General features: G+C 46.9%; 1 protein-coding gene across 7 annotated transcripts in view; it reads right to left on the bottom strand.

The window, feature by feature from the left end:
• SLC23A2 (solute carrier family 23 member 2) overlaps nt 1-24,448 on the bottom strand; it is a 137,292-nt gene that overhangs the window by 8,878 nt on the left and 103,966 nt on the right. For all 7 annotated transcript variants that reach the window (XM_086701744.1, XM_086701748.1, XM_086701745.1 and 4 more), the window contains 9 exons: nt 23,797-23,885; nt 22,722-22,792; nt 21,535-21,716; nt 13,173-13,293; nt 12,517-12,673; nt 8,047-8,194; nt 6,796-6,901; nt 1,393-1,522; nt 609-746 (listed from right to left, as the gene is read on the bottom strand). In XM_086701744.1, coding sequence (XP_086557870.1) covers nt 609-746; nt 1,393-1,522; nt 6,796-6,901; nt 8,047-8,194; nt 12,517-12,673; nt 13,173-13,293; nt 21,535-21,716; nt 22,722-22,792; nt 23,797-23,885 — 1,142 coding nt within the window. The remainder of the gene's footprint in view (nt 1-608; nt 747-1,392; nt 1,523-6,795; nt 6,902-8,046; nt 8,195-12,516; nt 12,674-13,172; nt 13,294-21,534; nt 21,717-22,721; nt 22,793-23,796; nt 23,886-24,448) is intronic.

The following is a 24,448-nucleotide window of genomic DNA, read 5'->3' as shown; positions in this document are numbered from 1 at the left end:
ATAAATATAATAAATTATAAATTATATTTATAAATAAGTATAAATATAAAACATTATATATAAAATACATATATAGTATATATGCTATATGTGTATGTATGTGTGTGTGCTATATGTGTATGTATGTGTGTGTGTGTGTGTGTGTGTGTATATATATATATATATATATATATATATACACACACACACATATATAATGCATATATAAAATGGTCCCCAATTCCGCATAAAATGTCAGCAGCCATTGCTACTTAAGATGGTTCCCCTTTGTTCATTCTTCATGACATCAGGGTATTAAAAAGGTGTTAAAAGGGTTAATCTTGAATTCAAAGTAGTTACAATCTCAGGAGAAAGACATGTACTTGAAAGTCTATGAAGCTGGGTTTTGAATTCTACATTTTCACATTCTCCCAAAAGACAGGGTCCCTGTAAATAAAGAGCCCTTAACGGGCACATGCCAGCTCATGCCGGAAGCGCGAAGGGTTTCCAGATAAGCTGTGGCAAAACAAGACTCAAATGAGATAGACACATGGACCAATGTTCACGGAGACAATTCCTGAAGTTCCAAAGTCTTCTCTGAGCTGGTGGCTGTGGCCAGTTTTCCTTACCTGTGACGAGAGGGTTCTGCCTGAGGTAACTTGGAAGGACGAGCCCAAAGAAGATTGAAAATCCCAGGACAAAGAGGTTCCGGGAAGAATTTAAGTCGATGAACTGCAGGTTGGAGAGCCCAACAGCTGTGATCATTCCTGGAGAGAAAAACATCAGCTGGCGGGCAGCACTAAGCTCAGTACAGATGGGCGATGGAGGGGACACAGACTCCCCACCCTGCCCCTCCTCTGTCCCGCCAGAAACAAGTTGGGAGACAGAACAGTGACAGGACAGGGTCGGAATGTGACCACCTGGGTCTCTGAACCAAATGACTCCTGGCCTAAGCACCATCTGGGCTTACACAGGGACACAAACATCACATTCGCTTTCTTTAGACCAAGCAGAAAACTAAGGTCATTGGTTGCCCTTTAAAACCTCTATGCAGACATCCTGATTAAACTGGAAAACCCACCCGAAGATCTGGGCCCTGATCACAGCCGAATGGCACAGAGTTCATGTCAGTTGTAAATGCCATTCAGAGAAGATATCTGAGTTAAAGCAATTAGATACACCAATTAAAGATTAAGGTCATCTTATTTTTCCTAGCATAAGTATTCTACACTTGGTTCTACCTTTAACATAAATTCAACTCAGAGACTGATGTTTTTATGTTTTGAAGGAGTATTCCCTGCGTACTTTTAAATGGAAACGTATTAATTATTACCTCCCATCTTACTAAAGGGATTCCTGAGCAACTGTGAAAGGGAGGAGAGGAGACAGGCTCTCAAGGAAATGGGATTTTACCGAAGAGAGTACAGAAGAGGGCGCCAAGCACCGGATCCGGGAGGGAGGCGAAGAGGGCGCTGAACTTCCCGATCATGCCAAGAGCCAGCATGAGGGCCGCACCGTACTGAATCACCCGCCGACTGCCGACCTGAGGAACACACCAGAAGGCATTCACCGCCAGTTCTGCACAAATTTCCACACAGGCCCCTCGGGGGCAAATGTGACAGAAGCCCCAAACTACAAAACTTTCGGTTAAGAGAGATGTCTCATTTTACAAGGAGGATGGCTCTCAGGACACAATTCCTCCCTCTAAAGACACCCAGAGTAAAGAGATTACCACCAACTCCCCTCTTCCTCTTCCTCCTTCCCTCCCCTCCCCTGGAAGAAGGTGGCACCAGGGCCCAGCCTTTGCTCCCTGTTCCCTGGGTGATGTCACTTCAGGGTAGACCTGCTCCTGCTCTCAGGTCTGGGCTTTCAAATACCATTACAGTCAAGGGCCAGGGTGACCTTCTAACGTCAAATGCAAAAACTAGGCTTATTCCTGCTTTTCTCTTCCAGGTTCTTGGAATTACCCTTTATCAAGTTACCCCACCCAAAAGCAATTCACTTGTCTCCATCTTCCCCACACCTTGAATCAGACAAGAGTCCCAACTATTTCTGGAACCTCCTCCCCTCCTCCTCTCCTTCCCCGTGAGAGGTGACACGGCCTAGAGGCCAAGGAGTGTGGATTCTCAGCCCCTCGCCTGGTCTGTACCCCACTCCACTCCAACCGGGGAACCAGGGCAAGCCACTTGGCTTCTTTGGGTGGCAGGATCCTCGTTTTAGAATGACACACCACGAGCTTTTAAGGGTTAAATGAGACAAGGTGTAAAACAGTTTGAACAGTGCCTGACCAGCATGAGGCTACAGGACAGCCTCCCACTTGGGCTTGTGGCCTCAGCCTTTCCTCTACCTATCTGTCCTGTCTGCTGTGCAGAATGACCTTTCTCACACAGTGATTCGCGAGGTCAGTGCCTCCCCCCTTTAATCTTCTGGTGTTTGGGAAATAAAACCCCTTTCTCAGGCATCCCCAGGCCTGTCTACCTGGACACTCTTTCCCACATCCCCCTTCTGGCCGGTTCTAGACACATCCTTCAAAACACTACCAAATGCCACCTCCTCTTAAAAGCCTTCCTTGATGCCAAAGGTCTGCCCCCCCACACTGGGTCTTTGCAGAACCATAATATTTCCCACATGGTCTCCTCTCTGTTCAACCTGATCTCTGCCTTCTAGAAACTTCTGCCTGGGCAGAAGTGGGATGTGGAGCCAGCACCAGGCTCCAGAATCCTGCACTGTGTGCTGCCTTTCCCAGGAAAATACCTTGAGGATATAAATTGATAAAAGAGGTTCCAGAAGGATGACTTACAGTGAGGAGATGGCTGCTAAACTAAAATGAAATGGAATTTCAGATTTAGTCCCTCAGGTGCACCAGCCACTATTTCAAGTGCTCAACGGGAACGTGCGGCTGGCAGATCCCACACAGAATGGCACAGGTGTGCATAGAACGTCCCACACCGCACAATGCTCTGCTGGGTGGTGCTGGTCTGGAGCTTCCAACAGGGCCCAAAAGTCAGGTGGTTAAGAATCAGAGTAGAATCTTACTGAGCCAACGAAGGGATGGCTGGCTGTCCGGCTATAAGCAGGCACAGCGGACCCTGGAGCCCAGGCTCTGCCGTCAGAATCTACCGCTCCCCCCACATGTCATCAGGGCAGGGAGGCAGTGAAAAAGGGTACGCCAACTGGAGAATCAAGCAAAAATGACTTCTGTTTGGCTGCATTACATGATAGGGGAGCCTGCTGTTTTTCAGCAAACGTTTTTAGGAATCTACTATGTGACCAGCACTTGTTAGACTGGCGGGGGGGGGGGGGGGGGGGCGGAATACAAAGACGAGCAAGCCACAAATTTATGATCAAATAACTGTACGGCTGCAATGGTTATGCTGTGTGGGCACCCGGCAGGGAGGAAGAGCTCTGAAGAGCTGGGGAGGGATGAGTAAGAGTTCCCTGGAGGAAGAGCATCCAGGTACAGGGAGCCACCTGTGCAGAGGGGATCAGATGTACAAGGGGGAGGGCAAGGCCAGCCTTGCTTGAAACAATAAATCCTATATGAAGACCATACATGGAAGGCTGATCTGCCTTAGATACTCAAAAACAAGCAAACAAACAAACGGGCAGCAGCTAAGCCATTCTCCTGTTCAATGACTATTAACTGATGCCTATTACACACTTCTGGTTGAAACACCAGAAACACAGCCCTAATCCCTGTCCTCCCGGTGCGGTGTACACGGAGCCTTTTGCCTCTCCTTCCCTGCTGCTGGCTCCCTGGAATCTCTTCCCTGCCTCAGTTCTGACTTCTTTCTTGAACTCTGTGCCTCTAGGGCCATCAAAATATTGACACTGCATTTCTGGCTTTCCAGTCTTCGACAGTGTGGAATGCAGCACAGGAGAAATGACTTTCCTCTGGACACCTCCAAAGAGACTGCACTGTCAGGAGAGGTGGTATTTATTCTGTCCCTAGAAACAAACTTAGGGCTAAATATCAAGGATGCTAGCTGGTGCTTACTGTGCATCTACACTGTGCCAGACTGCGCTAAGTGCATTACATCAATTTATTAATTGCAACGCCTGGCTTTGTAGACAAGGGCATGGAGACTCAGGGAGGTGATGTAACCTGTCCACGGTCACACTGAGAGAAAGTGATGGGACCAGGGCTGGAATCCAAAACAGTCACCTCCCCACCCTGATACGCCATCTCTCTTTGTGGGACAGACACTGGAACACACTGAGCAGAGAAGTACGTGGAATCCAACCCGAGGGCTTCTGAACACAACAGGGTAGCTGGCATCCTCAACTCCTAATCAAATAGGTTAGAACTGCCATGTACAGGGACCGTCATAACTGGATAAAGGATAACAAATGTCAGAGCTGCCAGGAAATGGGAGACAGATCCTTTGGAAGAACCAGAGTTCACCCTCTTTCTGTAGGCCACGGTAGTCTCACACAATGGCCCACACCACTGCTGTCCCTTAGAACTTTCCACAAGGATGGAAATGTCCTGTATCAGTGCTGCCCACTGACAGCCACTAGACACACGTGACTGCTGAGCCCCTGAAATGTGGCTAGTGCAACTGAGGAACTGAATTTCTTATTTCAACTAACTTAAAAGAGCCACATGGAGCTACTATTAAACTGGACAGCACAGATCTTGATCTAGAATTGTAGGATTTCAGAGCTGAGAGTTCTCAGAAAAGGGACTTGTCCCAAGTCCTTCAGCTGGATGAGAACACAGCCTCCAGCTGGTGCCTTTCTTCTGGAACAGGGACCTTCCATCAGCTGTATGGCTGGGGCCAAAAAGAAATATCTGCTCCAAGTCCCATTTCCCACCCCAATGCAGCTGTGCAGACAGCTCAATTATCCCTCTAGTGAAGTCAGCAATGAAAACCAATTCCAGGCCCCTGAACGGATGCCGCCCTTGCCCGGGGATACTAATCCAACGGGATTCAGAAAGATCAATTAGCTCATTAAAAAGTGCTGGCAGGTTGCCTTTTCAGAATAAGCTCGCACCATTCAAACTGTAATAAAGAAATTACTCCCCCAACCACCTCAGTCGCATTTCAGAAGGGAGCCTCAATGAGCACCACCACCTACTCCCTACAGTGACCCGGGTTAAGTTTTGTGAGGCTCGTTCTAAAGGGGTGCAGAAAGGGAGCTGGCTTGTTAAACCGCTTTGCCCTAGGAGTCCCTCCATCTGTAACAATTTTACTGCTATGATATTTCAGATTAGTTACAGGTCTACTGGGCCACGGCAGCAAACTGGTTAAAGGGCCCTTAGCTCTGTGTGGTCGGCACCTGCTTCTAGCATGGCAGTGACAGGACCCAGCACAGCCTGTGAGGAGTAGCAGGCAGGGCTGTGTGCAGCCCTGAGCCCGAGCTCTGTGATGGTCCCGCCCACGTACAGGAAAATGAACAGGTCAGGTGTGCACTGTGTGCTCCCGCTCACCTGGATTTGTAGTCAAGATTAACCAAACTTAGTGTCTGGTTTCTTTTTATCTGGTTACAGAATCCTCCAGGGGGCGGGGGATGGGTTTCTAATTTTACAGAGGTCAGATAGCTCTAGAAGGCTGCAGCTCACCCCTAAATTCTCAGGATAGAGGGCTCAGGTGAGGGGGACCTGTGGCTCACACAGGCCATCCCAGACGGTGAGCAGGTCCTAACTGTCTCTAGCTGCCCAGAGTACAGCAGCCAGGGTGCAGGCCCGTTCCAGCCTGGCAGACGACGCACTCTGGCCCAGGGCAGCTGGGATGCAGAACTTAGCAATAAATTTGGAAGGCCTAGGAGCAGGCTCCTTACAGAAGCCGGATTGTGGGGTGGGGCAGCCCCTGGTCACGTGTCTATTTGGAGGGGTGAGTCGGACTCCGGACCCAGGCCCTGCTCAGCCTGGAGACTTGCTGTAGCTTGTCAAATCCACTAACTCCGCATCAGATTTCATCTGAAAGAGAAGGACTCTGGTGCTGTGGTTTGAAAATCACATTAATTCTTTACTGTAAGGCTGATTTTTTTCCTCTAAGGACTGGCATCATCTCACATTTAGAACTAGTGCTGTCTCCTATTTCCACCTCCTCCCCTGACCCCAAAGTCCACTCTCTTCGTAACAGGGCAAGTGAGCCTTAAAAAATACCCTGACAGAGCCAAGCCCAGGGCACCCCCTTCTCCTGTCTCTGGCAGCTTACAGGGCTTGTGTGACTTCGTCCTGTTACCTGGAGGGCGTCAACTGCTCTCACCACCCCGTACTCTGCTCCTGCCCCACTGGCCTCCTTGCTGATCAGCAGCATGAGGGCCTGCTCTCACAATAGGGCTTCACCCTGGCCGCGTCCCTGGCCTGAAGGTCCATCTCCATCACTCCCTCCACTGCCCTGTTCAGGTGCTTGCTCAGGGTCATCTCAGGTGAGGCTGAGCCTGACTTACTCCCCTTCACTGCCGATACCTCCATCCTGCCCCAGGTTTTTCTCATACTAACTATGCTTACTGTTTATTGTTGATCTTCCCCTCTCTAGAATGTAAACTCTGACAACGGGATTTTTTTTTCATTCACCGACGCATTCCAAGTGTCTAGAACAATAGCCTGGCACAGGGTTGGGACTTAGTATTTGTAGAATGCACGAGGGAATGGTAACACTGAGTGCCTGGCTACCGGGGCAGCCAAGGGAGGGAGACCTCCATCAGCATTTCAGAAACCTATCAATGAGAAAAAGATTGGGGAGCAGGGTGGGAAGATGATCTCAGAATCAGAAGCCTTCCTTTTGGAATTCACAGTGGTTAGACCAAATGATGAAATGGATCAACACCAGAGGCCCAACCATTTAATTAGAAAAATATCTGTACCTTAGTAATTCCCAAAACTCCAATGTTGGGACTGGACGAAGTAGAGCCATTCCCAGTACCAAATATGCCATCGAGAACACAGGAGAGACCCTCCACGAAAATCCCCCTAAAACGTAAAGGAATGGGGGAAAGAGAAACATTCATTCAATGCGGGAAACACTCTGGAATACTCTCCAAGTGGCTATAATCCAAAGGCGGTGTGCACAGGTGGGGAGCCTCTGCACTCCTGGGAAGGGTCAGAAGGGCAGAGTCTCAGGCCCGCCTCCCAGACCTGCTCAAGTAGAACCTGCATTTTCACAGGACCCCCCATGCTCACTCAACTGTGAGAAGCACTTCTGTGAGCCACACATTAGACACAGGTGTTTAAAAATCATTCCAAATGAAAGGCTTTTAGCCAGAAAACAGCCATTTGTTGGGATCTGAGACAAGTATGGGCTGTCCACTGATTTGATTCCTTTACTATTAATACACAGTTTCATCAGGAAGGAAATGCTCTGTAATTTTGTCACACTGGAACTTTTTAAAGAATCAATATATAAGTAGCTCAAACATATGCAACACCCGTGGGAGAAAGCTATAAGAACCAAGACTATGAATGCTAACAGAACCAAAGCAAAACATGCTGACACCAGCCCAATGGATCTCATCTCACACAATCCCTTCCGGAAGGGCAACAGTTAGTTGGGCAAGGGGGCCTTCTGTGCTCTTTTCTGCAACCCCTCAGGGTCCAATTCGTTCCTAGCTTCCAGAACGTGAAGACCAGATATGCTGAGAGGATAAACCCCCCTGCCCATAAGTCTCTAGGTACTGCAGATTTCACCTATTCCTGCTCTTCTGGTCTCTCTAGGAATTGTAATTGTGAACAGATGACACAGTATTTACCCTTAAGAACAGTAAGGAAAACAAGAAATCAAAAAGGACATACAACCCTGACCCCAAATCAAGCAAAGAACAATGGCAGCGTCTCGCCTCTGTTCTGGTGAGTTTAGGGTCTGGCACGGTCTCAGAAAGAGCATCTTACGTGACCATCACTGAGGAAGGAAGGGTGGGGACTGCGCTCCATGCTACAGATGAGGAAAAGGAGAGCAAAATGGGGGAGGGACTTGTCCAAAGACAACCAACCAACAAAGAGCCCTGATGCTCAGCTGCTTCCACGCTGAAAGTCTTGGAAAGTCTTCTCCATGATTAACCAAAGAGCCAAGTAAGGAGGCACGGGGCCCAAGGAAGAACTCAAGTTTCTCAGGAACGTACCTATTTATCGCATGGATGGGAGGTGGCGGGGCACAGGACAGCCTTGCACAGGCGTAATAGTCCCCAATAGACTCGATAATACTGGCAACGACGGCGCTGAGCATGCCGATGACACCAGCCGCGGAGACGGTGGGCAGTCCCCACTGAACTGCGGAAGGAAAACGGAGCAGGCAAAAGTGATCAGGACATCAGAGGACTCTACACGACACACTCAGGTTTTGAGGCTCATGGAAAAAGATGTGTTTATTTTTAAATGTTCTTCATCAATGCACTACATGCCTGGAGACAGTTCCTGAGTTGGATGAAGAGGACCATAACCAGGATTGGTCTGCTCTGCATCTTTATTAAAAGTAAAGCGTTTGGCTACAAGAAAGAAGAGGGAAGTGCTTCTCTTCCTGCTTCAAAGCCACACTCTCTGTCTACTAAATTACACAGCCTGTTGGAGAGGAATTCCCGACAGGATAGGAAATTTGTATGAAGAGGATTTTTAACCCTACTGTGCAAAGCAAGTAGGTGATCTTGCCCAGGAGGTGACATTAAATGAAAAAGCAGTGAAAGGTCACCAGTTAAATTTAAATCCCAGCAGTAAAGCATGGCACAAGATGCAGTCAGCCCTCCAATGTAAGATCAGCACTTTTTAAAGTAAACCGTGTTGGGGCGCCTGGGTGGCACAGTCGGTTAAGCGTCCAACTTCAGCCAGGTCACGATCTCGCGGTCCGTGAGTTCAAGCCCCGCGTCAGGCTCTGGGCTGATGGCTCAGAGCCTGGAGCCTGTTTCCGATTCTGTGTCTCCCTCTCTCTCTGCCCCTCCCCCGTTCATGCTCTGTCTCTCTCTGTCCCAAAAATAAATAAACGTTGAAAAAAAAATTTAAAAAAATAAAAATAAAAAAATAAACCGTGTTATAGAAAATTAAATAGTTTCCTTTAAGAAAGCAAAGATTAAGTCCCCAGGTGACTTTATTTTGAGTATCTGGATTTAGTTAATTCTACATTAGTTTTTTTTTTTATGTTATTTGGATACTGAAAGGCATGAATCTTGGGGCGCCTGGTGGCTCAGTCGATTAAGTGTCTCTTGATTTCAGCTCAGGTCAAGATCTCACGGTTTTGTGAGTATGAGCCCCATGTCTGGCTCTGGGCTGACAGCAGAAAGAAAAGAAAGAAAAGAAAGAAAGGAAAGAAAGGAAGAAAACAAACCATGGGTCTTATTTAATAAAAATATCATGAGAAACTTTTACTTTTAAAAAGAAGAGACTTTGATAATGTGCTTTCTTTCTCTGAACCACTATAGTGCAATCACTAAGTAGGAAAGCATAGTAACAAAGAAAGATGTGTTAAATGGTCTTGTTCAAGACCAACAGTAGTTGGAGGGTCTGGACACTGCAAGACCTAAAACTGTAAAACAGACTTCAAACACAGGTGACCCGCACCGGTCACAAGGACAGGTTAGGAAGATGCTGGGCTCTTGTCCAGAGGCTCTGGGGAGGGTGTGCAGGAATGGGCTGGTGCTCTGCAGAATGGAGTGCAGCGTGGGGAAGGTGGGCCTGGGAGAGGCTGGACGAGCAATACCGCAGGGCCTGGGTTTTGTAACAGGAGTGACCACGGGTTTGGGAAGATAAAGAAGACAAGTGAAGTAAGGTGTGCAGAATATGTCTGGAGTGTATAAGGGCGGAACTGCTCCCGCCTGGGAGCAGACAGGGGCATGCTTGGTCAACACGCATCTCCAGGTAGGTTTGGAGCAGATGTCTCTATCCAGCAACATTTTGTATTTTCTAAATAATCTTATAGTTACCATGTTACTGACACAGCATTGTGGTTTTTAGTGTCCTGATTTGGGGGGAAGGGATCCTTATTTTGCCATTTACTATTTCTTCAGAAATTGCCTTTTATTTTCTTAGTCTCATTACTATTTTCTTACTTTTTTCCCTTTTGCCTGCAGTCCTTCGATTTTTAAAATCTTTATTCCATCTACTTCAACATTTTAAATCTGCAATCTTCTAAATTTTTGACCCTTTTTCCATATAAATATATATATATATAAATACGTGTGTGTGTGTGTGTGTGTGTGTGTGTGTGTGTGTAAATGCACTAGTCCAGGGCACCTGGGTGGCTCAGTTGGTTAAGCATCTGACTGGCTCAGGTCATGATGTCACCGTTGGTGAGTTAAAGCCCCGTGTCAGGCTCTGTGCTGACACCTCGGAGCCTGCTTTGGATTCTCTGTCTCTCTCTCTCTCTCTCTCTGCCCTCTCCTGCTCATGCTCTCTCTCTCTCTCAAAAATAAACAAACATAAAAAAATAAAAATAAATGCACTAGTCCACTTATTTGTTTTTTCCCCCAAAAATGCAGTAATGTAAATGTATTTTCTCTTATGACTTTAATAACATTTTCTTTTCTCTAGCTTACTTTTTTGTAAGAATATATAGAAACATGTAACATACAAAATATGTATTAACGGTTTATGTTATTAGTAAGGCTTCCCGTCACAGTAGGCTCTTAGTAGTTAAGTTTTGGGGAAAAAAGTTGTATGTGATTTTCCGACTGTGGGGTTGGGGTGCCCCAACCTCCCCACACCCCCACCTGCTGTTCAAGAGTCAACCTTGTGCGTGCCTGCGCGGGAAGCAGGTCTGTGTATACATGTTGCTGTTTTCCAGCTTTCAGTCTTAACTGTCATCTCATGTCTCCTTTCAACTACAACACCTAACACCACCCATGTGGTTACTTTACAGCAGAGTTTCTCCACCGCAGCACTGTTGACATTTTGGGCCCCAAATCGCATTTTACCAACCAATTCAGGTAACTGTTATCAAACTAGAGACTCAGGACCACCGCTCTAGATCCCTGAAAACCTGCCTCCAGGTTAAGCCAAACTGTCAGAGTGCGGCTCCCTGGGGGTGGCTTTTTACCCGGGGAGCTGCGGCAGCAGAGCCGCTCGGCCCCGAAGCGCTGCCGCCAAGAGGCCCTACCGCGTCACCGCACCAGGGGCCCCACCGCCCTCCTCACACAGGGGCCCTGGGAGACCCCGGGGAAAGCGCTTCGGACTCTCAGCACATGCGCAGCTGCTGCTCCCCAACGGCCCGCCCGGCCCTCCTAAACTGTGCTCATCCAGCGAACGGCCTGAACAGCAGAGAAGCCCGGCCAGCGTGTGCTGTGGCGCTTCCTCCTGACCCCCCTCGCCCTCCGTACCTCCTCCTCCTCCCTGCACACGCCAGGCCCCCTCCTGGCTGCCTTACCGATTTCATCTCATTTTATCTCAAATTATATGTTTACAAACCACGCATTTATTCTTTTTTTGGGGGGGGGGGGTGGGGCAGGTATACAGAAATACATATGATCTGGTGAGGAAGTTATTTTATTTTAAATGTTTTTTTTATTTTTGAGAAAGAGAGCAAGCCGGAGAGGGGTAGAGGGAGGGAGAGAGGGAGGGAGGATCTCACGCAGGCTCCACACTGTCAGCACAGAGCCCAACTCAGGTCTCTGAACTCAAAAACTATGAGATCATGACCTGAGCTGAAATCAAGAGTCAGCTGCTTAGCCACCTGAGCCACTCAGGCGCCCCCAGATGGTAATTTTAGAAAGAGTAAATTTTGTCAAGTATAAATTTTGTCAACCATACAAGGAACAACTACCAAAATCACTTCCATTTAACATGCTTGGAACAGTTTTCTTTCACCCAACCTTAATATTCTCGGCTTTTCCTGCTTTTTCTCCATATCATCATAAGATGTGAAGATGTGACTGTTAAACCAGGGAATAAATCAGCACAACCCCACCTAGGTCAGGTTTGGGTTCTAATTAAAATGTCCAAATGCCAGGAACAGAGTCTTTACCATGGAACAACCAAGCGTTAATAACCACTGGACTCACACAAGTCATTTTGGGGACTGGGGCCTAGAAAGTATTATGTGTGAATCCAAGGGACACCTCAGCTTGGGACTGTACCCCCCGCCACACCACCTTGCCAAGAGTTACCCAACACTTCAATTATAACTTAAGACCCATCTTCCACCCACTGGTGAATATCAGTTTACTTCTGACAGCTGTGACCAAATAAAAAACAAAGATTATAGCTACCCATTAAAAGATTACACAAATCCCATCATGCTCGAGCAGTCGGCTTGCTAATCTTCAGGCTCCTTCTGCTCAGTTTTGGCGGCTTAGTTACTATGCAGCTTGATACTTGCCTTCTTCAAACCTGACAAGAGACCCCTTGTCCAGGATTACATCCCAGTGGAACCAAAAGGACTAGATAATCTGAGAAGGGAGCTGGTTAGTCTCTGTGTGCTAACTACAGCCTCTGGGGACAGTGCCTCCCATCTTTCACTGTCAAAGCCTCCTACCAGTAAGCCCTTCGTGGGACCTCCTAGAACAAAGAAGGCTTTTTAAGCTGCAGAGCCTTCTGCCATCTCCCAGCTCCTCTAAGTGGGACCCTCGTGAGCTCCTGACCTGCTCTTCCCCTGTCACCAGAATACTTACACGGGTACGGGACCTTAAACCACGGGGCTACCAGAAGCACGCCCTGCCTGGCATCCGTTCGAGCGTAGAAGCCATACTTTGTGCTGTCAGGAGGGAAGACATCTGTCACTGTGAAGATGAAGCACAGCAGCCAGGACACGAGGATGGCCAGGATGATCTAAAGTGGTCCAAGGGAAAAGCTCCATGAGGCCAACAGAGGTGGTGGATGCTGGCAAAACACACACCTTCCTAGAGGCTGAGTATCAGACCCCATAGCTTCCACCATCGTCCATACTTGGCAGAAAAAACACGTCACAGATCTGCTGGAAGCCTATTACTTGAGTGGAATCTCATTCAGAGAGAGCACTTTTATGTAGGAAAGAGTTATTTTAACCCCAAGTCTGGCTAGAAAATAAGAGTAATGGACAATGTGCTTGAAGAAGCCACGGGAACACAGATCGCCCTCCGTCTCAAGAACTGTGTCCTCCTGCACGTGCCTGAAAGGACTGCAGATTCAGAACCTTCTACTGCTGTTAAACTCAAGTCCATGCCAATTTGGTGGGCCTTAGTACCCTGATGTCGCCACCCATAGTTCCCCCAGAAAGACCAGCTTAAAACTTCCTTTCACGTAAACAAAGGCAATATTGTCAAGGGAAAAAAAGAAAGCGACTACTCACAGGGAACATTTTGAAAAGCTGTAACTTGTATGCAGTCCATCCTTTCTTGGATTTGTAAATTGGGAGAGGAAACTTCACGTTCCTGGCATACTGCGAAAATAGTAATACTAGGAAAATTGTCCTGACGAGAGAGAGAGAGAAAATAAATTAGGTTAAAGGCTGTATGTCTGTGTTTTAAAATAATACTCAGAGCTGCAAGGGCAAAACTAACCATGTGTGTTGAGTTGATTTCTCTACAAAGCTGCTAGTCCTCTTAACTGTTCTTTGGGAAATCATAGCTTTTGGAAATGCGATTTTTGAAAAAATATTAGTTCTTAGCATTTCTTGATACTAAATAAAATTGCCATATAAATACTTGGGCTAACTTTTCCTTGGAGAACAAGAAAACCCAAAGAATGCGCACACTCCTGCCAAATGCTCACACCGCGTAAGGGAAAAAAGATACCATCTGCAACACAACGTACACTAAAATCACAACTAAGAACTGAAAAAACAAGCAAGTGCTGCACATGCACATACACACACGCAGGCGTGCACACAGGTAAGGAGGACAGGGTCCAAGATGCGCACAGGGACTGACCACAGGTGGCAATATGTTTTGAGACCTTTTTTCTACTTTTCTGTATTTTTTGATTCACGTGTCAAGAGCATAAACTGCTTTTAAAAAGCAAAAACTCCAATATTTAAGAAGGCTACATACAGATTTCAATATTAATAACAATGCTCCCAAGAGGTCTGCGTCAGGCGTTACGTGAAGGTCATCCTGCCCATCATCTCAGCCTTCTGCAGCGGTGGCTTCGAGGACAGTCCACTTCCCAGACAGAGCCACCATTGTCCAAGATCATGCAGCCAGAGTTTGCAGGGTGGGAGGAGGCGGGGCAGGAGGTCTAGCTCTACAGCCTGGGCTCTGAACTGCTTTGTCGCAATACTTTGTCATAAGGGCAGGGATGCCGGGGTGTGCTCAGAAGTCTCTCTACCTTAAGCCCCACACTCCTGACCGAGCTGCAGTGAGGACCACAGGAGGCAGCACCATCAGCTGACTCCCCTGCAGCAGGACCCAACACGTCCTCATCCGTCTGCTACAAACGTGGCAGGTGTGGGATGGCTTCCCACCGCTGACACAATGAAGGAGTGTACAACAATGGGTTTCATCACCCACAGGGACGCACTCTTTCACTTATAACCCGAGGGAGAGTTGGCACAAGAGTGGGTTCTCAGTCAAAGCTCAGCTTAATTGTTCCTGGGCACAGCTCCAATTGTGGAGATGGAATCATCAGCTCTGCTGACAGCCGGTCAAGTGCAGCTTCACGGTCATGTTCCTAACGAGGCGCATGGTCTGCAGCCAGCTGGAGAACAGGCCTGTGCCGCACCCCTACCTCTCCCACTTACCCAGGTGCTTGCTCACCAGGGACATGGGGGTCTCAGCCCAAACAAAGTCACCGAGCCGGTACCAGTCCAAGGTTGGAAATATACACAGTGCCAAGTTATTCCAATTCTCTGGGGAGAGGGGATGGTGAAGTTTAACAACAACAAAAAATGATATGGTAATAAGGAGTACTGAAACTGGCTTACTCTAAACTTAGATCAACATAAAATTTTTCACATTCAAAAGAATGCTGACTTATTTTGAAGTGAACACTATGAGATTCCAAAAAGCCCCAAGTCTATTATCATCATTATTTCAGGCAATACCCTGCTTGGCTATTATCACCTGCACGCAGTGTTCACTTTTTAAAGCATTCTTACGAGGGGACGGAGGACCCCTGGCGAATTCCAGGAAGGACGCCCATCTCAGGCCAAATCTGGCAGGGCACATGGAAGTGGACCAAGCAGATGAACACTCCACTTTTTGTTGACTCTGTAAAACCCACACCCTTCTAATTTACGTTTATCCTCAAATACGCCTGTGGGGCAGACAGGGCAGGCAGTCCCACCCACAGCAGTAAGGCAGCAGCAGAGGCTCAGAGGTGGGAGACGTGCCCAAGCTCACGTATCTTGGCGAAGCACAGAAGGGGAAAAGATGAGCCGCAGGTCTTCAGGCCAGGGTTCTATCCACCCACTGGCTTGCTGACCTTTCTTTTTACCTTACAAACATTATGCAAGGAAAGTTATAAAAGGCAGATAAGCAAAAAGGCAAAAGCCTGAAGATCACTGTTCATCCCACCCCAGGTAACAACTATGTAACATTCTGGTCTAGATTCTAAACAGCTTCCATTCCCTGGATATTTACAGGGCATCACTGGGTCCAGGGCACTGGGGTTAGAGAGAGACACAAGACTGCCTGCCCTTGGAGCACAAACAGGTCACCATCTGACCTGAACTAGAATCATACTTCACAACGTACTTTCCAACTAACTCGTAGCCCCTACGAATGCCACGACCTCAACAGGAAGGAAATCGGCAACAGCACCTTAGTGGCTACTTATTATTCCATCTTATGGACACACATCTTGGTAAACAATTTCCATATGGTATGATGTTGGGAGCAACAGAAACAACCGTGATAGATCACCCCTCCCTGGCACCTGTCTGCACATCTCCTTAGGGCAAGTTCCTAGGACTAAAACGGAGCTGTCAAATAGTAAATATCTTATTAAAAAGTTTCTTTAAAAAAAAATAATAAAGTTTATTTGAGAGACACAGAGACAGCGTGTGCGCGCGCAAGAGAGAGTGAGCAAGCGAGCGAGCAAGCAGGGGAGAGTGGCGTGGAACCTGACGCGGGGCTTGAACTCACGAACTGTGAGATCATGACCCCAGCTGCAATCAAGAGTCAGACGCTTAACTGCCTGAGCCACACAAGAGCCCCTAAAAAGCTCCTGATGCAAACTGCCAAATACATAAAAGTGAGCAGAGTTTATAATCCCACCCAGAGACCAAAAATGCCTATTTGCTACTCACTGAAATACAAGATCTTATACTTTTTATTTAAAAAATTTTTTAAAATATTTATTTATTTTAGAGAAACACAGCGTGTTTTTATTTTAGAGTGAGACACAGTGTGAGCGGGGAAGGGGCAGAGAGAGAAGGAGACACAGAATCTGAAGCAGGCTCCAGGCTCTGAGCAAACGGTCAGCACAGAGCCAGATGCAGGGCTCAAAGCCACAAACTGTGAGATCATGACCTGAGCTGAACAGTCAGACGCTCAACCAACTGAGCCACCCAGGTGCCCCACAAGGTCTTATACGTTTAAGTCCCTACCAATTTCATCAATTTAAAAAACTATCAATTATTTTAATATTCATTCCTTACACTACATAAGAGTATGAATTTCAGTATTGTTTGCAACAGCAAATATTTTAAACAACCATGAGTATCGATTGGGAATGGCTGAATAAATTCTATATTTCATACTATTTAACACTGTGCAATTTTACAAAGAACGAAGTAGATCTAAACACACTGTCTTAGAGAGATGAGCCCAACAAACTGTCAGGGTGAAAAACAAATTATAATGGTGAAGCTGTAAATGTGTATATGTTTGTATTTACACATATAGGATAAATACTAACTTTTTACTAGTTATTCATGAGATGTTTTCGAGGGGTGGCAGTTGGATGGATGGCAGGAACTATTATTTTACTTTAGATTTCCCTGTTTAATTACTGTTAAACTTCAAATGACTAGAATTTTTTTTTTTTTTAAATTTTTTTTTTTCAACATTTTTTATTTATTTTTGGGACAGAGAGAGGCAGAGCATGAACGGGGGAGGGGCAGAGAGAGAGGGAGACACAGAATCGGAAACAGGCTCCAGGCTCCGAGCCATCAGCCCAGAGCCTGACGCGGGGCTCGAACTCACGGACCGCGAGATCGTGACCTGGCTGAAGTCGGACGCTTAACCGACTGCGCCACCCAGGTGCCCCTCAAATGACTAGAATTTTAATGTATTTTGGGGGTAGAGAGAAAATGAGACTTCTCTTAAGTATTTGGTACTGGGGTGTTCATTACACTATTCTATTTTTGAATAGGTTTGAAACTGTATATAAATAATCAAAACAATGTTTTCGCAAAAACAAATGGCTCCCTTCCAGGACCTATGTGTCACTCCATTTACCCTCCCCCTTGAGAATCTAACTGTGCCTCTCTTGGCTGACTTAGGAACCCAAGTCAGTACACTCTGATCCACTACCACTACCCCATTCTGTTAACAGAATCCCTGTGAATATGCATGTTAATAACTGGGGAGGCTAAGCCTTTCTGTACTTAGTGATCTGTACTTCCCATTTTGGCTAAATGGGTGCTCACATCTTCTCCTTCCTCCATTGTTCCACCAGGACTCTCTACTTCAGTTAGTGAAAGTATTCATTAAGGGCATTAGCCTTTTTAATGGAATTTGTTGTAAATATTTTCCCAGATGTCATTTATAATTTAGTTTCAGTGGGCTTTTCACTTATTTTCTAAAAGTTTATTTATTTTGGGAAAGAGGGGAGGAACAGAGAGCATCCCAAGCAGACTCCACACTGCTCAGTGCAGAGCCCAATGTGGGGCTCAAACTTAGGAACTGTGAGATCAGGACCAGAGCCAAAACCAAGAGTCAGTGACTTAACTGACTGAGCCACCCAGGCACCCCAAGTGATTTTTCTTTTGGTCACCCTGGCTTTTGTGAATTAAATCCACCATGGGCCCATAATGAATTTTATTAATAAATTCTAAAATTTAATCATCCTTAAATTCCTAAAATGACACACCTAATGTGTTGGATTTTTGTTATTATTATCCGGAACAGCATTTTCCCAAGCCATGTTCCAAAGAGCATTCTTCCAAGATATGTTAATAGATATGACACTAAAAAAAAATAGTGTGCGCAGAGCTGGATAATAAGACTTTCCGAAAAGCTTCTTCTGCACACTTGCATTTAAAATTTTTTTTTTTAATGTTTATTTATTTTTGACAGAGAGAGACAGAGAGAGAGAGAGACAGAGCATGAGCAGGGGAGGGGCACAGAGAGGGAGACACAGAATTCGAAGCAGGCTCCAGGCTCTGAGCTGTCAGCACAGAGCCCGACGCGGGGCTCGAACTCATGAACCGCGAGACCATGACCCGAGCCGAAGTCGGACGCTCAACCGACTGAGCCACCCAGGCGCCCCTGCACACTTGCATTTTAAAAGATCACAAGGAGACCTGCAGTAGAGCAAGACGCTGGGCTTTAGCATACTACTGCCTAAACATACCTGAACTCAGCCTGGGGCTTTACACAACTCTGGGGAGGAAGACGTAGGTCTGGGCTCTCCCTTTTGTATTAGCTCTGTCAGGATCCGCCACGGAGATCAACTTGGTTGGGAAGTTTCCCATTTCTTAAACTGCCAGAACCACTTAACCGATGCAGGAATTCTCTCTTCCTTGAAATATAATATACTAACTATTGGAGCCCAGAACTTTTTTTAGGGATAAAATCCTTTGATAGCATTCTTGACTTATGGTCACGGATGTACTCACAACCCCCAGTCCTCCCCACCCTTACTACGAGGTGCTTACTAAACACCTGCTCTGTGACAGGTGGTGAGCCAGGTCCTGGGGGTGCTGCAGTGACCAGCATGGAGCTGAAGCCTTGCCCTCACATAGCTGGCATCCCAAGGATAAGAGAAGCTGGCTGGAAACTAAAAAAACCTGACAGAAGAAAGGAAAAGCTTGGCAGAAGGATGTACAGATACAGCTGAGGAATTTTCCCATGAATGGAGAAAAAAGCTGGAGAAATGGAAAGCAGAGGAAGGATTTGGGAGGTCCAAACACTCTAGAGGTTCCAGGAAGCGAAGAGCTAGAATGGAGTAAGGAAAGCATCCGTGAAATAATTCAATCATTTCCCACCCCCAAACGTCGGAGATTCCAACAGCGAAAGGCCCCAAGTGCCTAGTGTGAGATGTAAACAGAATGAGGGACAGCGGAGAAGGTTTCAGACATAGACAAGAAGACCTACAAACTTCCAGAATTCCTGCTTGTGTCCAAGTGGAGTTTCAAAAGGAGGAGACAGGAGAGGAGAATGGCCAGGGACTTCACGGGGCTGTGAATGAGCAGGGAGGGAGCAAGAGAGAAGGTGGAGACGTTTGGAAGCATGGCCACGGGTGAGGCTTGTCCAGGGGAGTGGCAGTGGCGTGACAGGCTGGAGAGAGAAGGCAGAAAGATGGCTTGTACATGAGCTGAGGGGAAGCAAAGAATCAGGGACAACTGTAGGGCTTCTGACTCCATCAGCGGGGTGTGTGGTCGTGGCCTTGCCTGAGAGCAGGATGACAGGAGGGGACTGGGTTTGGGGACAAGGAAGGAAGCAAACGATTGACACTATCTCCTTTTGAAGTCTGAAGAGTCCTGTGTAACGGTGACTGGAGGGTGCGAACCAGGGTTTGGCCCTCATGGCTGGTGTTCAGGGGTATGGGCTGCAGGCTCACATGGAAGTCAGCAGCATCACAGGCTTGCTGGGGCCGTGCACTAGACGAGGTCTTCCTGGGGAAAGGCACGTGGCAGGGAAGTGCCCAAGGACCAGGTTCTGGGGAACCCCAACATTTAGCGCTCAGGGTGAGGAAGAGTCCATTTTTGTTTTCACGTTTTGGAAAACCACCCATTTTATTAATTTGTTGTTGTTTTTAAGTTTGGGGGCGGGTAGCACAGCTGGAACTCTTCTTCCCTGGACCTAAGGGTTTATCCCTCTATTTGTGCACTCACTCCCTCCTCTTCTCAATCAGCCTCGCCTGAAGTGTGTCCACACGCTCTTTTCCACAGAACCAATATTTGAATTTTTCACTTCTATGTTTTACATTTTTTCTATCTGTATTAATTTTTGGTCCCCTGCTTCCATTAGGCTCATTTTCATCCTATTTTTCTAGTTTCAAAGACATAAGCTCTTCATGTACTTTGCCTTTAAGATTGTATGTTTTTTTCAAGAACAACTCCGCTCTGTGTGACTGGTTTGTTCTTGTCCTCGTGTTCTAAATTATCAGCAATCATGAGTTTCAATTTCCCCTCTGACTAGGGGTGATTTACAACAGTGTTTTTCAGCTCCTAGGCGATCTGGGGGTTCTGTTCACCCTTTGTCACTGGTTTCTAATTTCACCGTATGATGGCAATTCCAATTTCTCCTTCTTGGAACTTACTGCGTTTCATAGGACATCCTTCCCTGCCTTCTACACACCCATGCTGGTGTGGGGAATATGGACCAACCTTCAGTGAAAGGAGAAATGAAGAATAGCCCTGGACATTTTCACACACCTTAATCTGTAAGGCTAGATGGATTATAGGTACGTAAAGATGCACTTTAACTTGCACACCGTGTTCCAACACAGACGGGCAGGATGAAGTGTTAGGGACTAAGTTCTGACCAGACTACTTGGGTTCTGAAAACCATCCAGCCAATTACTACCTGTGCGAACCTGGGCAGCTAACTTTGCGTCTTTGTGCCTCTGCTTCTTTTGCTGTTAAATGGGCACGATGCCGGCACCTATCTTAACGTACAATATATACGACGAGTGTTTTTATAAAGCACTAATGCAGGAGCTGGAGAAGCGCTAGCTACTGTTTAAGAATTACCGAGTAGTTCACAAAGCAAAACAAAAACCAGCGGAAACTCCCTTCTGTTATTACTTACTTTGTTTTGGGAACTGTACTGGTTGGCAAATGCCAGGTTTTGAACCATTTCCCTATAGTGTGATCAGCTCTTACATGTGTTCACCAGGCACACAACAAGAAAGCAGGCTCTGTTTGTGGCATACAGAATTCCATGGCTCTAATAATCCATCTTGTAATAAACCGAAGTCTTGGATGTCTTTACTGACAACACATAAAGGGGTAAGTGACATTTTAATGAACTTGAAGTTCTGTGCTTAAGGACCAGCAATGACTGGCAGGACTCTGGCAAGAACCATGGCATCCCCACAGGTGTAGGAGGGAGCCAGGGGAGCCACGTCTCTCTCAATGCCAACAGACTCTACTCGTGCAGCATCTCTGTCTCCTGCCAATCTGGAAGTTTTTTTGAGTCTCGCCGAAAGGATTTGGCTTCGCGGTATTTCCACTCGTGTGCAAGAGACTTGGCATGACCTCAAAAGTTAAAAGCTAATGGCATCACCGTCTTACACCCCCTTCTTAAAGTCTGAAACCTCACAACCCTCCCTCTGCACATCACTCCCAAACAGGTCTTTGGAATACCGTGCTGCATGTCACTTCCCAACCTCCGGGTCTAAAACACCCTTCGGTAACTTCCTGGCAAGAAATGAATGAACTTTAAACCGTCAGCCTCTTCTTACTTTAAAAAAAACAAAAATAAAAACAAAACCTATCTCCTAAGTCTTCGCGTAAATGCTCAAACTATCCCAAGAGACTGCACTTGGTGGTGGGAAGAGGAGGTGCTGACAGTCTGTGCTACGTAGTCCAGAGCACTCACAGCATGGCGATGCCCCAGTGCTTCCCCGCTCTCTCTCCTGCCGCCTGGAACCCAGACAGCCCGATGAGGGCCACCGTAGGCGTGATGGTCAGGGGCCCGATGTATTTCAGCAGAGCCCCGGGCAGGCCCAGGAGGCCGATGACCACTTCTATCAGCGAGGACATGATGATGGCGCCTTGGATCTGGAACGAGAGAAGGCACAGACACGAAGAGTGAGCTGCTTGTAGATCCAGACTCCAAGCGTCACCTGCAACCACAGTGGACAGTTCTGACAGGCAGCGGCTTATTACCTAACAAGTGTGACACTGCTGGAAAATTCCCAGGGCCCCAAAGAAACCAGTGGGGTGAGCGGGGTCTAGCCAACCTATGAATGACATGGTTGACACAGGGGCATTACAGAAACAGGAAATGGACGTATAGCCACTCTACCTCTCCCATGGAGAAGTGAGAGATTTATCATTCCTGCTCAAGACACACAACATTCAAAACCAGGCTCAGAGGAACACTGTGGCACAAAGATTCTGGACTTTAAAATGTGAGTCTCTGAGGGACGTTTAGAAGATCGTGTTATCGACACAAATTCTAAAGGAATGTTTCTATTGTGGAAAACGACTATTATCTGTGCTAACTCTGAACTAATGGTGAAGGATCTTCCAGATTTGGGAAGATGTGGATAAGTTGTTGGCCATTCTTCGTGTCTGAGGACTCCCATGCCTTGTTCTGTTCAAGTGCACCACAGCGGACAAGTATCTGTAATTCTTTACACACACACACACACACACACACACACACACACACACACACACGGAAATGCGGGGCTAGAATGAAGAGGTGTGTGCCCTCAGGCAAGCCTCTGTAGCTCTTTCTAAGGGAGCCACGCCCCTCAGCCAGTTATGCTGCAGCGTGTGAGTGGGCAGGTCTGTGGGTACCCAGGGGTTGGGGGGCGGGGGGGAATGAAGGCTAGAAACTTCTGACAGAAATACTGTCTGGCTGTACAAAGCATTTCTGCGTGCTTTATTTTATGGTGATGCCATCTACATTTAGTTTCACAAAAGAAATAAACATGTCAGTAGTTGAAAAGGAAAAGGAAGGCTTGGTGCCCATCACTACCACTTCTTGGGCACGGCCAACAATGGAGCAGGAAAGAAACACAAAGAAGCCAAAAGCAGACAATGCTCCTCTTTTACCTCACGTATCCGGGGATACCAGATGTGCTCTGTGTGCAACAGCTCTGTTGTTCCATTGGACACTGAAACATCTTGAAAACAAAAACAAAGACAACATTTTTTTGGAGTGACACCCATGTTTCACGGGATACATTCATCTTACTCTTTGTAAGATGAAATTTCCTCCCTGTTTTAAGTTTTATTTTCCATAAAACACCCATCCCTAAAATTCGAGTTACAACAGTATGGCTTACCATACTGAATGGTGTCTTCCCCAACGCTAAATGTAACCAAATTTATTCATCGACTGCGAGCTCCCAGCTTGTCAAAAGCTGAACTGGGGGTGCACATTGCTAGTGCCAGCCTCACACAAAGACCAACCTTTGCGAGCAGCTAACGGAAACGCCCAAAAGCAAGGTTGCCTGAGGTTTTTAAAACCTAGATAAAATGGAGGGCCTTTTCCAGTTCCTGAATCAAATCAGTGGTCACAAACTAACTCCTGGGAGTAAATGGGAAGCAAATGTTGGAAAACTTTGCTCCTAGAACCTAACAGTATTTTGAAAGTATGACAGGTCTACTTGATTTTCTTAAACCTCCATCTGATCTTTTCCTGACCTCATCGGGTTATTTAAGGATCTTTGCAATCACTAATTGGGGGGGGGGGGGGGAGAGTTAAAGTCATTTGCAGAAAACCAAAGCAGCCAGATCCTTAAAAAGCAGAGATGTTTCAGAGAAGGGATGCTGACGCAGCAAAGAGAGTGATTACTGGTGGTTCATAAAATCCACTGAAAGAAAGAGGCAGAAAAATAGCACAAATGTTCTATTCCGTTCCCATATTTATCAGTTTCATTAGCATAGAGAAATGAGGTCCTTTCTGGTCCTTACTTGCTCTGAGGTTAGGGATGAACGAGTGGGGAGAGAGAGAGACAGAAACACGATCCACAGACTGGAGTGTTCTAAGCGGTTTGTTGGTTTGTATGTTCTCTGCCCGATTCCAGAAAGGATTTAACGCTGCCAAGGGCAGCACGTCCAGGCCTCCCTTCTATCGCGTGCGTTAAAGGACCCCAATGACGTATGCGGAAATAACTGCAATTACCTGTGGTGTTACATTTCCATTTATCTAAAGACAGGATGGCTCGAGCAGGGGCCAGAAATGCAAAAGCACTGGCCTGAAACAGGGGTAACCTAAAAGAAACGAGACCAAAACCATGATCACGGCATCAGGAACTACCGAGGTAGTTCACGATTTGACAGCTTAACAGTCTTTTCCATAGACAAACAGCACATGAGTAAATGCAGGCACACGCCGAAGAGCGAGCCCCGGTCTGCAAAGATCTCCTCCGCCACACAGCCGGGCCCCCGGCTTCTCCGTCTTCCCCTCCCACTGCTCTCCCCACAGACAGCCCCAGCATGGGCCCTGGGGGAGCCCTGCACCCCTCCACCAGCCCCTGCCATCACCACCTTTCCCTTTGGGGGTGGGGGGTGTTGGGCATTTGGGCATCTCGCTTTCCTGCTGAGCTTGTGAGCTCCTTCTGAAATATCGGTGTGTGTCTTCCACTTTACGACCCTCCTCCTCCTCCCTTTCACATTCTTATTGGTTAGCACAGGGAAAAAAAATCTATCTCCCCCGTCACTCCATTTTGTAAGTCAGAGGCTGCCCTCAATCCTAGAGGACAGGCATCATAATCGTGTTAGTGATCTAGAGCTATGGGGAAAGGAAAGCTGTACGTTACAGATCAACAGTAGAC

This window comes from Puma concolor, chromosome A3 (assembly GCF_028749965.1).
Source record: "Puma concolor isolate L17-30 chromosome A3, mPumCon1.1.hap2, whole genome shotgun sequence".
NCBI lineage: Eukaryota > Metazoa > Chordata > Mammalia > Carnivora > Felidae > Puma > Puma concolor.
This window is presented reverse-complemented; position numbering and strand designations above follow the sequence as displayed.